This window comes from Tinamus guttatus, unplaced genomic scaffold, assembly GCF_059628265.1.
Source record: "Tinamus guttatus ecotype Peru unplaced genomic scaffold, ASM5962826v1 Tinamus_guttatus_pri_ptg000197l, whole genome shotgun sequence".
NCBI classification, from domain to species: Eukaryota; Metazoa; Chordata; class Aves; order Tinamiformes; family Tinamidae; genus Tinamus; species Tinamus guttatus.
Window position 1 is genome coordinate 4,268,488 of NW_028288731.1, and position 16,118 is coordinate 4,284,605.

Sequence of the window (16,118 nt, forward strand, 5' to 3'; positions counted from 1 at the left end):
CAATGTCTTGACCTGTTATTTCTCTGGAAATTTCTCTGACGAGAAATTTCTGTCATCTTGTCCTCTGTTTGTAGAGCATGCAGCACAGCGGGACCTTTGCCCATGGCTGAGCCTTCTGGGGGTACAGTGATACAAATAAATCATAATCATGCTTGACTACAGCACACGGTTGATGGCAGAGTTCAGCAGCCATTGCTAGTGTTTCTGTTCTGCTGCTTGTGCTGGTTTTACTGTGCTATGCCCTGTGCTTAACCTCATATCATCTGTTATTGCCAAAGTAACTAAGCCATTCTTGCTACGAGCAGGGACTCCCTTTAATCTCAATACTGGATATGGCAGTTTCCTCCTCTTGCCTTTATTGGTAACACGATAGCCATCCTTGCCAAGATTTGTTTGACAAGTTAGTCATCTATGTTTGTATCTCCTAAACTCTCCTGAGCATCTATGTTTAAATCTCTTTCTGGATTCTATTGGAATCCCAAAATTTTCTTAAAAATGGGTAAGATGCTCCTACAGTGTTCGCTGGGGTAAAGTTCTCTGTAAAATCAATGGTATTATGCCTTCCAAGGGCCAAGTTAATTAAAACCTTATTCTATATAAAGACCTTCCCAAGTGAAGTGATACACTGACATTATTCTTTGCTTAGATTATATCAGAAAAGGAATTTGATTGTGCTGAATAGTTTTATCTTACTACTGATTTAATAGAACCGGGACTAGTGCTTCCCAACTGGCGATTAAGTATGAATAGCCAAGACCGTTATCGACAGTTCTCCCTCGGAAGCCCTTCTGATGTGAATTGTAGCTTGGCACAGATCTCTATCCCATGTGCTTGCTGATCCCCGTCCCGATAAAGGAGGGATGAATTTAAAAGCTCTGGGCAATAATCTGGAGATATGATGTGGATTCTACTTATCACACAGATTGAGGGTATGTTCCTTATGTAATGAGTTTGCCCCTTAGCCAGTCCTGAAGCACTGGCTATCAGCAGTTTCCCGAGTTCTTCTGACTTAGGAGCTTTCAGTTTCTTGCATTGGGTACAGATGCTGCTATGATAATCCATCCTTCCGATATTTTGGTTTCAGGCATCTGCAGTGCAAGGAATGACTGGCCTAGACAGACTGTGTGGAAAGTGGCTGGCAAAGCAAGTATTAAGGAAAAAACAATTTATGTAGAAAACTGGAATCATTTTCTTCCTAAACCCAAATAACTCAGAAATCCTAAGGCATGATTTCTGCTATTTTTCACACACAGTCATTCCATGGATTTGTCTTCTACTTGTTTTATGCCATTGCACACTTGAATTTTGATCTTCCTTTAGCAGCACCTGTTTGTACAGCTTAGGGTATTCTTTTTTTTTTTCGGATTCAAAACACTACTGCTATAAAATGGTCTGCATTGCAATGATTCATAAAACTGTTTATTCTTTCTAAATTAACAATTATAAAGGATTCATAGAGAGATTCCAGCCTCCATCAGTTCTGTTTTTCTAAAGAAAATTATATGAAACAGAGGAAATTTGTATCTTCCTGGAAATTCATCTGGTATCCAGACTCGGATTCACATAAAAAAAAAAGGACAAAAAAGAGGAACACTTTATTTCCTTAGCAGCAAGACATACGCTGAAAGAAAACATATCTATTTTGGGATATTAGAAGTCTGTTGGGCAAAATGTGTGCTAAGAACTCAATATCTAAGCTTGTCTCTGAAGTAAGTCAGGCCTCAATGTTTTCTGACTCCTGAAGCCACAGAATGAATACAAAGAAGCAGGTTAATCTTATGGTATCTCTTTGAAGTTATTTTTAACTTTGCAAATATTCTTCATTTTTGGTAGTTCCTGCTGGACTGAAGTAAAAGAGATACTCCTTGCTCTAAAGGCACTAATGCTTCTGTTCGTGGCCCAGACTGTCTGCTGGCATATGCAGCACCCCGGTGCTGATTTGTACCAGGCTGCAATCTGATTCCAAATCTTCCTATAGTGCTCCACTTTGCTTATGGTATGTAAATGTATCCATATTTCTTTGTCAATATTCTCTCTTTTGGTAACAGTTGGATCTTAATTGCATAACCATTATCTTTACAAGCTGGCTGCTGATTCACTTTACAGCAGTGTCTGAATGGGTCACACGAACAAAAGAAGGGAGACTGAGGAGCTGCAAGGATCATACCTGCTGACCGGAGATGTCTGGAAGAGCAGAGAAGATCCTCCTCCTCCACAGGAGTCTTGCACAGAAAGCCCTATGCGTGAGAGTTAAGGGGAAGGGATCTTTTCAGCCCTCTGCAGTATACGGGGATTGCAAGTTGTGCAATGGCTCATTTGCCTTATCTGTGCATGTGCAGAGCTTTCCAAGGAAATGCCTGCCTCAGTAGTTTGGAGAAGAATGAGCTGATCCATGTGCAGCTTCCTCTTTTCTCCCAGAATCTCATCCAACTTTTGCTTTAGGCTGCCAATTTTCAAAGCAATTTTGCTCTGCGGGAAGCTCTTAAGCTGGGTTTGGAAATATTTGAATCATCTTCTTGAAATGGTTGGTGTTGTAAGAGCGGATGTCCGCGTTATTCCAGTCACGGAATTGCCGTTCCCAATTATGAGGGCAAAGGCGATGGCTGCCTGCGCTGCCAGGTGCGCTCAGCTGCCACCTCTCCTCCTTGCCTGCCCCATCGCTGTCACAGAGCTGACAGCAAGGACGCGCTGCCCCTGCGCCGGGTGTTGCAGTTCGCACCATGACAGAGGTGCCCTTAAGGTAAAAATAGTGTAAAAGGGGGGAGAGGGGGGAGCTCCCTTCCCTGAGCAGCCTGTGCGTGTCAGGTCCTAACGGCTACTGTGTAATGAGGCCCTGGGGGCCTTCTGGCGAGGGGGCAGGTGCACGCGGCTGGCTGTGCCCCGGCTCCTGCTCTTGCTCGCTGGGCCGTTCAACTTGGAGCAGGTGGCCGAGTGCACCTGTAATGCTGCAAGATGCTGGAAACAGCTCTTTGCTCTGTGGAATTATGTATGTGACGTACCCAGGCTCAAGGTAAACACACAGGAGGGCTGTCTGGTAGCTTCGTAAAACAGTTGCTCCTTTTCATTTCACAAGGCTTTGTGTCCATCTTATTTGTATAAACACATGGCTCTGATAAATGCGTTTTTGCATATGCTTATATGATGAGAATTCAAAATACTTGAGCGGAAGATGGACGTGACCCACCTCAGGCAGCACTGCAGCGCTGGGGATAAAGAGAGGGAATCGCATCCCGGGAGGGGTTAGGCAGTGCCTGGACGCGCGCGGGGTGGCGGGAGGGAGGGATGGGGAGAACACGGGGGACTGCGGCCATGAGGCGAGGCGGGCGCCATGGCGGCTCCCCCGGGGCGCAGCACAACGGACAGCGCCCGTGCCAGCCCCCGCCCCGCCGCGCATGCGCAGCGGCTGCGCGCGCGCGCTGCCCGCCCTCGCGCTGAGGTAACGGCCGCCCGCAACGGCGAGGCGAGGAGCCGGCCGCGCGGGGAGCCGCCGCCCGCCGGGCCACCCGCTGCCCGGAGCCGCGCTGCCCCCGGCCGGCCGCCCCCGGGGCGCTATGAGCCATGAAGCCGCCCGGCAGCAGCTCCCTGCGGCCGCCCGGCTGCGGCCGCCGCCGCCTCCCCGCCGCCGGCTGTCCTGCGCTGCTCGGCCGCCTCGTCTCGCCGTCCCCGCAGCTGCTGCCGCTGCTGCTGCTCCTCTTCCATGGCTCCTCCTGCCCCAGGGCTGGCTCGGCTCTGGCGGCCGCGGGTGGGTATGACGGTGCGTGCGGGGCGAGGGGGAACGGTGCGGGGAAAAAAAAAGGAAAAAAAAGAAAAAGGGTACTACATGCAGGCTAGTATGCGACCCTCGCCCCCCCAAGGGAAAAAAAAAAAAAAAAAGTGGTTTTGGGTGCTATTTGCTTCTAATGGGGATTGTGTGATATGTGGAAGTTGGGTGTAGTTGCTTTCTGAGTCATGCCGTACTGGTTGGGTTGCCTGCTGGGTGAGTGTGTATTGGAATTTGAATCGGAAAAGGTAGACGTTTTCAGATGGAAAAGGCCGCTGGAGAGAATGGCTCCTACCATGCTCAAAGTTAAAAGAGAAAGGAAGAAAACTTGCTGTTAATGTAAATGGAATCGATTAGCTTTCAGGGCACATGGGCTCTGAATTCAAGTTGTTTTAGTCATTTTGTAAAAGTATGTGTAGATGTGCATGTGTCACAGAAGGAAAGAGAGCTTAGTAAATTAGTATGCAGGAGATGAATCTATCTCCATTGAAAGTGTTTTTTTTTTTTCTTTTGGAAGATAAATGTATTAAAATATTTATGATCTATGACTGCATGTGAAAACATACAGGTGTTTAAATAAATAATGCTGTTTCTAGAACCATTTTATGTGTGGAAACAAATCTAACTCCATGAGTAAGCTCTGTTTTTGTTTATTTGAGTGAATAATAAAATGTTAGACTACTGTAAGATAAAATATATAGCTGTATTTCATGGAAATAAACATGTTCTGCAGTCTAATTTATGGCTGGTATTACTCTATTCCTCAGACCCGCATTGGAATGAAACGGCAGGCAGTATGGAGGGAGTACTGGCAGATGAAGAGCATGCATTTCAACAGAATAAAAACAGTAATAGTAAAAATAACAGCCACAGCAATGCAATACAAAAAGAAATCACACTGCCTTCAAGACTGATCTATTATGTCAACAGAGACTCTGAAACCCCTTACCATATCCTGGATACTAGAGCAAGGCACCAGCAGAAACACAACAAGGTAGGGTAAAAAGAGGCTAACCAGCAGAATTTTGAAAATGGTAGTATGTGTTAGAATGGTCTATTCTGCAAGATCTCTGGGACTTAAATGTCCTTGCCATAGTTTTTAGGAATTAAAGGAGGACAAGTAATTAAGTAAGGATGTGATTCCTCTTGTTTTAATTAAAACCAATAGTTTTAAATTTCAGGTTGGCTCAGAACCTGAACTGTAGATAAATTGAATAGGAATTATATGATGTTGGCTTGTCTGATTAGAGTAGGCTCTAGTGTCTTGACTTATACAATCAGCAAAATGCTTCTTTCAAAATAGTTATTTACTGCTCAAATTTTTGCAAAGACGATTTCTTTAGGATCCTTAACTTAAAGCGTGAATTACTTGGCTTTGAGCATGTCATGCAGTACTTAATAAATGAAGTTCTTGCTTCCTGCTACCGTATGACCAGTGAAAACTACGGAAAAGGTCTACCATTTTTTTTTGTCAAAAGTAGCACCCAGACCCTGAACACCTACATTTTTCATTTTTTAATGAAAGAAATGCCTGAATTTGTATGAAACTGAATAATTTTTTTGAAATGACTATTTGAAGAAGTAAATCTCTTCTACACTATGTTGCTTATGAGGTACTTAATACTTTAAATTATTCCATCTTATTTCAGTATTTTAAGAATTTAATTCTTTCAGTAGATTTAAAAAACAATATGGAGGTAAAGATTGATATAAGAACACGAGATTGACATGATAGAAGGGAGACATTAAAGTAGATCAGTGTGCATGATACTACTGAAAAACTTGGATATAGTGGAGTCCCTACTTGTTAATATTAGATATCTTTTGAAATTTTAGAAAGTGAATGTATTATGCATTATGTAACAATGCTTCTTTGATATTTATTATGGAACATTTCAGACATAAAAGTAAAAATATGAAGTTATTCCTTAATTTTTAGGGAAGAAGCTGCAGTTATATAATTTTGATATTTTTATTCAGAAGTGTTGCTTCTTAGCTTCCCAAGCCTGTGTCACGGGATGCATTCAAGTATGGCAATATCGTGTGGATGGCACAGAAAAGCTGTTCCACTATTTGAAGATGGAGCTACTTAAAAGAATAATACTGTCCTACTAACTAGGACTAACACCATATCTCTTTGAAGTAATTTTTTTTCAGAGAGGTTAGAACTGTGTCTCTAAATGCTTTTTTAGTAAGAAATAAGCAGGAAGTGCTTTTTTAAAAACAACAGAAAACTACTTCCTTACCCCTTCATTTCTTACACAGACTGAACATACTGCAAACTCTAGAACCATGGAAAAAATGTTAATCTTTAGGAATTGTATTTTTTCTCCTAAAGCTGCTCATTATAAATTTGTTAGTATTTCCTTTCTTCAGATTATTTCAGATTAATTTTTAGGGGGGCTTTTAAAGTGAGACCGCTCTTTTCAGTAAACCTTCAAGTGCTGAAGACTTTCTCTCTTTGGAAAATGGTGTGAAAAGAAAGGAATTTGCTGTAGGCCTGCCTTTGAGAACAATGCTTCCTCCAGGCTTCTACATCAATTCTGGGGGGCTTTCGTTGTTGTTGATTTTTTCCTTTTTTTTTTTTTTTTTTTTCCTCTCTGAGTGGAGGAAGAATCCGCAGAAGGAGAATGTCTGCTGATCTCTTTACTTACCTAGCATTCCCACAAGAACATTGCTTGCTGTTGACTTTCCTGCCTTTGCCCTACTCTATCTTTAACTGTTGGGGTAAAGCTCTTCAGAAATCAATGCTGATGGAACTGACATTGATTTCCTTGGGTATGCTTGGTGCTAAGTGTTGTGCAAAGTGATTCTCCTTTCTATTCACTATATTCCTGCTAACCCAGCAGTGGTCTCAGAAGGTTCCTTAAGCCTGATGCTTTATGGAAAGTGTGGCGTTACATTGACTTCATTCTTTTGGTGTGAAACTTCATTGCTTTGATCCATTTAATTGAAAGAAAGGGTTGATTTTGTTCCTTGACCAGATCGGTCTTACATCTTCTGCTTCCAGAGCTGCAGAGTGTTTCCCTCTCTGCACTCCAGCTCTCATCTCTGCAGAAATCCTTTCTTCCGTGCTTGTCCATCTATTTGACCATAACATAACAGGCAATATTTTGTTTATTTTATTTGGCTTACTGTTCAGTGTTTAAAAAAGATTAACAATCATCTCTGTAGAGCGATAGTTGAGGAAAAAAGGTGCTGAGGATGCAAAATGGAAGTAACTCAGAGAGAAAAGAGGGTGCAATGGAAATGTGAAAGGTACACAGGAGGGTTTTGACTTTGTTGGGGATTTCTTAGCATTTGCTCTTATCTTTTTCCAGAACTAAAATAAATGGTATATTATAATAAATCCTGATTATGAGATTTTGCTGTCTCTCATGTTGGTAATGAAAGAAAATAATCAGAATAATATTATGGCTGGATAAAAAAAAATCTGTGTTTAGGAGTGAATAGGAGTGCATGTGAAAACAAAGATCAACATGATGGTCGTATGCAATGCTGAGGAAGAAAAATATCTTTTCTTTTTTTAACTGCTCTTGGAAACATACATTCTTTGACATGAATATTCTTGTAAGGCTTAATGAACTGTTTAAGAGCATGCGATACTAAACCAGTTCCTAACTACAGATATTGTCCAGTAAATTCTTTCTGTGGATCTTGCTTATAGTGAGCAGAAGAGTGTATGCCATATGGGTAGTTTTGGTCTTAAGCCTGTGAATGCCTTGGAAATGCTGAGTCACTGTAAGGAGAGAGAATAGTTGATAAAATTGCGTGCCTGTGTGGGGAAAAAAGATACAGCTAGAGAAATAGATAAAATGACTTAAAATCTGTTTTTTTTTTTCCATTAAAATTCTCTTTTCGAAAGTAATGATCTGCAACCTGTGTCATGAAATACATGTAGAAGTAAAGGAGTAATCAAGAAGACACTGTACCAGAGAATCAAAAGTTAAAATTAATAAATCATTTTCTTAGAATTGATTCTCTTTATCTTCATTCTGTTCTTGAATTTGTTGAAGTACATACCATCATAATGAGAGGGTGTATGTGGTCTAAACTGTTGGTAGGACCCACCTTCTCTTAGCTTCTTGTTCTCCAAAGAAGGTTTTTCTCCCTGTTGACAAAAATGAATTTTCACCATTAAGTGAAAGGGTTTCTTTCTAGGTGGATAGAATTTAGTGAATATATTATTTTCTAAAGAATATTACTCAGAAAAGATGTATTTTGAATAATTGGTGCTTGAAGGTCCTAACATCTCCCAATACCTCTTTTTTTTTTTCATACTTAAGTTAAGGTTGGCAGTTTTCTTTGAGATCATCTGAGATTATTTTTAAAGTGAGATGCTTAGAAATGAGCATCTGTTTATAAAAACACACTAAAGAAGCTTGTAAGAATCCTGAAACTTGTTAAGGAGCTCTGAGTCGTATGTATTCTGTGTCTGTCTTTTTCAAAACTTCTGCAGATGCAGGTAATGATTTGAATGAAATGGTAGCCCACTTATCAGCCCTGATGACTGCTTTAATTTCTGTTTGCAACCTGCATGCAAGTTTGTTAGGACCTAATGGGAAGACTGCATGGTACACATTTTTTCACAAAATGCTAGGAGAAAATCCTTATGGTGGCCCAACAAAAATCTAACAGCGCAAGATTGGATCTCAAGATTATGGGATTCCAGGGAAATGCAATTTAGGGAAACTAATTGTGAGTAGGGGCGAGAGGAAATCTTGAACTGGGCATTTATGAAGAAAAAGGGTGTATCTGCTGGACAGTCTCTAACTTGTGGAAAGGATGGGTAAAATCTTAAATTCTCAAAAGTTTTTAGAGAAACAACGTTGCTTATTTGTTCATTCAGAATTCAAAGCTGATAGTGTGGGTTTTTTGGGGGGGACATAATTCTTCCCGTCAGAGTGCTACTTGACAGTTAGTATGGCTAATCCACATGGTAACTCACTGGTAGCTTTCTGTGCCATCTTTTTAGTGGAAAAATATCAGTTTCAGGATGAAATAGTTTAGTCTCATTATCTTAATCTAACTGCCAGCTCATAGCTTCCATAGGTGACTGCAAATTATTAATTGCCTTAAGCAAGATGTTTATTTTACTACAGTGGAGTGTCAGATTTACCTGAATTCAAAACTATCTTCTTGCTAAACTGCAGGGATTTAAAGCCTTCTATAAACAGTGGTTTGAGCAGAGTTTGTTGGAGAGCATTCCTTGCTGCAGGGTAGCAAATTACTGCATGTCAGCTGCTTTGAAATAATTGCCTATGTGTACAGACTGTATTTGTTTTAAGTGAGGCACAGCAATAGTTAGCAAAGGGTGTTTTTATATATGGAATTATTGTTTTCAGAAATAGCAGTTATATCTAATACTAGAAGATAAAACCATTTCTGGTTTAACTATAGACAGAGAATACAAGGTACTTTAACTGTGGATGGCACAAGCAAAAGTAATCAACTATGTATTACTTTAGAACCTTCAAGAAAGCGTTCTGCATCACCCTTTTGCTGATCACCTCAGTTGGATGGATTTGGCCTAAGAAAAGTTAGAGCAGGTGGGCTAAGAGGCTTTTCTGGCTACTAGAATGAACAGTCACTAACAGATGCCTAAGAAGAATATGTTATGAGCATAACCATGCAGTGCTGCTTCACAAGTGGTCTCTCAGCCTCCAGCAGTTTGTGGCTCAGGGTCTTCGGGGAGCCAGAACTTGTCTTTTTAATGTAACAGCTCTTCCTTGATGGAATTTCCTATCATTAGCTTATACAGTTTTCATTTATAAGCCCATGTAAATTTTTAGTATTTGTGATGTGAATTCTGGAATATTTTAAAGAGTGACGATGTTATTATCAGCACACCATGTGGACCTCCTTTCAAATGTGTTTTAGTAATGGAGGTTATATGTCATATTCCATGTTTCAGCTTTATTTGAATCACTTAAGTGGCCTAAAATGTGTTAAAATGTTTATTTTGAGTGCTGCTGAATCCATTAGGAGAAGTGTAAACAATGCTGTGCTACTATCTGGAAAGAAAGAATAATAACTTTCTTTCAAAACTAACTCTGGAATAGTGTTTGGTCACTTTTTATCTTACTTTTTAGGATCACTGGTAGTTAGTTTTACTTCTAAAAAGACTTGTAAATCTCATTAATGATAAACTACACTGAATGAACCTTGATGGGGCAGTTGAACTTTGGCATGTCATGTATCAAAGCTGTAAATATTTATTTTACTCTCAAGGAAACAACTTTTTTCTTTTTTTTTTTTTAATGAAAAAGTGCAATATACTTAAATTCATTGAAAAACTTCCAAACTACTAACAATAAAAGCTAGATGCTTTAAGAGACTCAGTGCTTACCTTTTTTATATATTTCAAGTGATCTTGATGAAATAGTACATATTTTAAAAAACTTTATAGAATGTTAATGTTGAAGTCTTGTTTGTAGCAAAGACATTTGATCATTAATTTAGATGAACATTTCATGGAGAGGAGACTCAAATCAACAGTTCCTGTAACTCTTTAAGGGGGGGTAATGGTCACTTAGTCATGACCATTTTCCTGTAACAAATTTTCAACTATTTCTTAAAAATTCGTGAGCTTGTATATTTTGGTGGAACATATTCTTAGCTTCTTGCCATGATTTCTTTGGTCTACTTTGTTATTTAAAGATTGAACACATGCGTTCTTATGAATAGATGTTTGAAAAGCTCCTTGTGGCACTTTTCCTTTGGTTTCACTGTGTAAAAGGAAGTCGAAGCAGGAGCTGAGAAGGCTCTCATACTAGGGATGCTTTTGAACTGAAGTAGTTTTTTTTAACATAGTTTTCATCCTTGTAACAAATCCTTTCCATCAAGGTACCTGTTTGTCTTTGTTTCAACTTTTACACTGATGTTTCAGAGTAGTTGTAAACTCAGTTCACCTGGTCAGTGTTATCTCACTGAATTGCTAAACTATTGAGAAAGCCCTTGATTTTAATTCAACAAAAGGTGCAACATAGTGTGCTGATATAGTTCAGTTCTGGTTTATTGTACACATATATATTAACACTGTTTTAAGATCTTTTGCTAAGAATTTTTTAGAAAATTTCTTTTTTAGTTCTGTGGCTCTTGTTAATTGAGAGACAAAGAATGTGGCCCAAGAACAGATACACAGGAAGCAATCCAGCTGGATTTAGACACAATGACAATGTATGAAATTAAAAAAAAAAAAAAAGTGACATATTTAAAGATTCATTTTGGTATATAATAAAAACTAATATATTTTTCTTTTGATTATGATCATAGACATAATATTGCAACTTTATGGATTTACTAATTTTTATCTCATTGTGTTATAAGTAAGCATGATTAGATTTTCAAGAGGTGTTCCAAGAGAGAGGTTATGTGATATATGGGTCCAGTCTCTTCTTGCCTACCTGAATCCTGTCTTCACAAAAACAAATTCTTGCATTGTTTCCATTGTCCTCCTCATTTTTCTAGAAAACAGATAATACATTTTAAATGTTTTGCCTTCAATTACAACAATGTAGAAACAATAGACTAAAGAATACAGTAAATCTGACAAAAATTGAATTTCATAAAAGTTCAAGTTGACCTCGTATGTGAGACCAGCTAATGGGTGCTTTTGCTGCATGTTAAGCATCAACAGTCACTTATACATTGGTTTGGTAGTATTGCCAAATACAAGGCCTTTCATTGTGAAAGGTGTACTTTGAAGAAAACCTTCATAACATACAATAGAAACTTTGACATGATTTTACATTTGAAGACTTGTATCACAAGTACTTTAATAATTGATTCATTTTTATGTTATTGACTCCAGTAACATAATTAAGAGCCATGTACTTAATTGCTTACATGCTTATCTATTTTTGACAACAAACAATGCAGACATTTCTATGAATGCTCTGATTTTTTGTGGGTGAGGGTGGGTTTGTTTTGTAAGGAATGTTGCTCTGTCTCTGTATTTGAAGGTACCGTGTACTTACCTTTTTTCCTTCAAACTCCTTCTCTCCTCCAAAAGACAAATCCTTTAGAATCCCAATTCATTTTGTAATTTGCCCAAATGCAAGGGCAAAGATTTCAACTTCCTGTAAGATTCATGAAAATAAGCGTATTTTCCACAATATTCTTTTTTTTTTTTTTTCAAAGATTTTGTAGCAAATATTTGCTGTGTATAAAACTTGGTGATTCTTTCGCAAACTTTGTTTTGCAAAACTCTAAAGTACTTCTGTGTATTCATGTTTACAGGCTGTCCATCTGGCCCAGGCGAGTTTCCAAATTGAGGCCTTTGGCTCCAAATTCATCCTTGACCTCATATTGAATAAGTAAGTGCACACTTTGAAATTTCTTTCCATCCCGTTCTGTTATTTAACTTCTATGATACAAGACCAGGGCACATGCAGTCCCAAGATCTATGGAAAGTCATCCTGTTATGCAAATTGATTAATATAGAACAGCATTCAGCTTTTTTTAAAGCGAGGTGACTTGTTACCTTGCTGGCACCCATAACATACTCTTAAATTCTATCATTCAGGAAAAATAATGTTATGTGAACATAGAAAATACAAAACAGTTTGGACTCTTGGAACTTAAACATAAAATTGCTTATTCAAAGTATTTAAAATTAACATTTACTCCTAAATTTGTAAATAATCTTTGTATTAATACAGGTTCAGTAACTATATTTATCACTATTGTTATGGCTTGAACCTCACATTTCAACTGTGATTAAATTACTGGCTGCTAAGCCGTCAGCCAGTTATGGTAATGAAAATGATAAAGAACAGTGGAATTTCATTTTCTATATGTTTTGTGTATAGTATGTTTCTTTATATTTTGATGGAACAAAAGTAATTGCAGAATGTTTGCCTTTTACTTATGTCCTGCAAGTTCAGAACCTGTAATAAGACTAATAGAATACATGGAATAAGGTTCATATATAGTAGAAAAATGTAGAAAACTATCAAATTGCCAATAATTTAGCTTGCCAGTTGTTGCCACTGTACTAAACATGGAAATATTGTAAAAGAAAGATTAGTATGAGAAATGTTTCATAAAATGTTGTATAAAATGTTCATTCGGAAAATCTTTCATAGTGTTTGAAAGTTTTCTTTGACTTATTGATGAGCTGTAATTTGGGTGAGGCTTCCTTTAAGTTATTGATGTTGGTGAGTCATTGATATAGGTATTTACAAAAATTTTTACACATCTGTAATGACCTGGAAAACACTGCGTTATCATTATAATGAGCAAGTTCTTTATGGAGCGGGAATCTTAAGGGAGTGGCTATATTGAAAGTTGCAGCTAGAGTCTGCTTAGCAGTAAGATAAACAGCAATATTGTCAGGTCCAGGTGATCTGTCTTAGAATACACATCAATGTGGCTTTGGTTGGTTGTATCACATCTATTTATATCCTTTGCTGAAGGTATTGTGGAACTGTGTATCTTTCTAAAAAAATGTATGAATGCTTTCATGCCACTTTAAAAATTTACACTGAGAAAATTTAGGAGTAAAGTGAAAGTATAAAGTTACCTGGCAGGCAAAATTATCTAAAGTATTGAATAAAAGTGCATTTGCAGCCTCTGATGTCCGTGAATCTTTCAGCACACTTAGAGACGAAGATATTATAGAAGCAATTGCCTATCAGTGATTTAAAAACGTTGCTGTATTCTTGAGGATGATCTAAGGTCTTTTTTTGTTTTTAACTGTCAACTGTAGTGAAAATCTTGTTATGGAGAAATATGCAACCTTATCAAATTCAACAGTTTTTCAAAGGAAAAAGTTATGGCTTTTTTGGAGTTGGACCCATGCAGAGTAAATTGCATATCCTCACATTCCACGTGTCCTTATAATGTTAACTATCCTCCACCTCTGCTGTTTCTGACTCATAACGTTCAACTATTAATCTGTTTTCTCTCCGGAACTCACACTGATTTTTTTAAGTCTGTCTTCTTTATACAAAACAACAAATTTGTTAATCATAAGACTTAAAGCATTATAAATCATGAACATCCGTAGGTAATCAATTTAAGTAAGACCAATCTTTGTATCTCTATTATGTTTCCTCAGCAAAATGTTATCTCTTGCTATAGTGTTGGTCATGTTGAATTTTATTTGGCAGTTGCCTTTCTCAGATGAGAAGAAAAGGTGGAAATGCAAGGTTGTAGACTTGAACAATTGTATCCTATTAACCAAAATAATGCACTCTCTTGCTTGTAGGATAAGTACTGAACATCTAGAAAAAACGTGAAATATGTTGAATATATATGTATCAGTCTAAGTTAAGTGTGTATTGTGGTTTTGTCAGCGTATTTTTGTCTCACTACCTTTTTTTTTTTTGAAAGTTGTTCAAGTGTATGAAACTAAAATCAGAGGATAGTTGCTGCCTAGAAATGCATTTCAGTTTTAAGCCTTCAGTTTGCCATTGTTGGAAACTGTGCAGTTGTCTACTCTCTACATTCCAACTGCTGTTTAATAAAATTGGTTATTCACTTACAAAATCTTATTTATAGGGAGCTTGAGTGGGTAATTAGCCTTATCTCTGTTGCCTAAGGCTTGTTGTTAAAACATACCAAATAGTAGTTTGTTATCATAAAGAATATTGCTGGTAGTTTTTGCTGACAAGATTTGGAAAAAAATAGAAGCTAATTAGAAATTTGAACTCTTTAGCAAGGTGGGTCAGCTCTGAAGTGTTGAATGCCTTGCCCTTTGTCACACTTGAATGTCTGACTAATTTCAGGCTGTCAACTTGATGTCATTAGTGACGTTAGGGCATAATGGTTACAGATAATGAAAATAACATGAATAGTGATACTTTTCTTCTCATCTACAATGAATTAAGTAGTGCTCTTAGTACAAAAATGAAAGATAATTGGATTCTAGTGGGATAAAATTAATTCCGTTTGAAAAGTAGAATTCTTATAATTCAGCTATGATCGTCTGCCCAAATTGAATATATTCTGTATCGAACAAGTAACGCTTGTATAGTCTTGTCTTAACTCCCAGTTTTTAAGAAAAAAATTTAAAGTATGTGCATTCATGTAAAAAAAATCATTTCACTGGCAGCACTAAGTTTGAAGACAAAAATATGATCTGTGGTACATCTGAACATTTTTCTTCCTTTGTGTCATTTATATATTACATACATAAACACATGTGTGAGGTGATAACATATTATTCTCTAATGAGCTCTCTTTATCTACACTATAAAAGACTTTCACCTTGTTACTTTTAAGTTAAAGGACAAGTGTTTGTAGGTGCAATTGTTGCCTGTTGCTAATACAAATTAGAGATAAACTATGTAATCAAAAGCAGTGAATTAAAAATATGTACTTCCTGCTTTTCTAGTGAGGAGGGTAGTTAGCTGAAGTGCCTTCTGCACAGAAACAGATTTTTTGGCTGATGGTTCAGCCCAGTCTCTTAACAAAGAGCTGTGCAAAGAGCCTTCCTCTCCAGAGATTCTAGAGGGTTAGGCAAAGACATGCAATAGGGAATTCAGTATGTCATCAGGATAGAAAGAGAAGCCAAAAAAAAAAAAAAAGCCAAGATGAAAGCATCCCTGAAAATTTATTTTTTGGGACGTAGAGAAAAAACACAGAAAAGCAGACAGCCTAATTTCTTTTTATTCTTTCCTGTAGAAGTCCACCTAAATTTTCAGGAATATGATTTTTTTTTTTTTAATCCAAACATTGCTAGTAGCAAATGGATCCTATAAGATACACAAGCTGCATAAATTAAGATAATACTACTGTGGCAAACTGTTTTCTTGCATTTGTTTTTTTTAACTTGTACCACAGAGGAGATGCAAAGAATTCAGTGCAAGGGTTGTCCAGTGACGCATGTACACTCATGTGAGCATGTGCAGTCTTGCATGTGCAGATTCTCAGCTGTAGATAACAGAGCTTTCCTGCCTCGTTGCAAATGTCATCATTCATCTCTGTGGGCATTCCACATGCAAGAAGATTGAGAGACAGATACTAAATCCTCTCCTATTTCTTCAAGACATTTCTTCATCTCTTTTGGCAAATACTTATAAAATAAGAGTGTGTATTTATTTCTCTGAATGTTTTATGGGAGACGGCTTATGATTTTAGCCATAGAAACTGTGTTGCAATATCTGAATTTCAAGTGCTTTAGTTGTAGATTCCTCTGCACTAATTAAATAATGTTGCACTGTCCTGAAAATCTTTGGCTGAGTTCAAAGCCTCAACACCTGGGGTAGTCACTTGTCACACTGTAGCTTTCCTGCTGATGGTGACCACAGCAGTGGCATGTGTGCCCCAGAGGTGGATACAAGCTGCATCCACATGTGGCTGCCCCATGCCTTCAAAGAAGGCAGCTAAGAGAAAGAACATGTTCCTTTGC

At 37.9% G+C, this 16,118-nt stretch overlaps 1 protein-coding gene across 1 annotated transcript in view; it reads left to right on the plus strand.

The window, feature by feature from the left end:
• Nucleotides 1-3,558: 3,558 nt before the first annotated feature.
• ADAM23 (ADAM metallopeptidase domain 23) overlaps nucleotides 3,559-16,118 on the plus strand; it is a 52,955-nt gene continuing 40,395 nt past the window's right edge. The window contains exons 1-3 of the mRNA XM_088523743.1: nucleotides 3,559-3,742; nucleotides 4,528-4,754; nucleotides 12,002-12,078. Coding sequence (XP_088379869.1) covers nucleotides 3,559-3,742; nucleotides 4,528-4,754; nucleotides 12,002-12,078 — 488 coding nt within the window. The remainder of the gene's footprint in view (nucleotides 3,743-4,527; nucleotides 4,755-12,001; nucleotides 12,079-16,118) is intronic.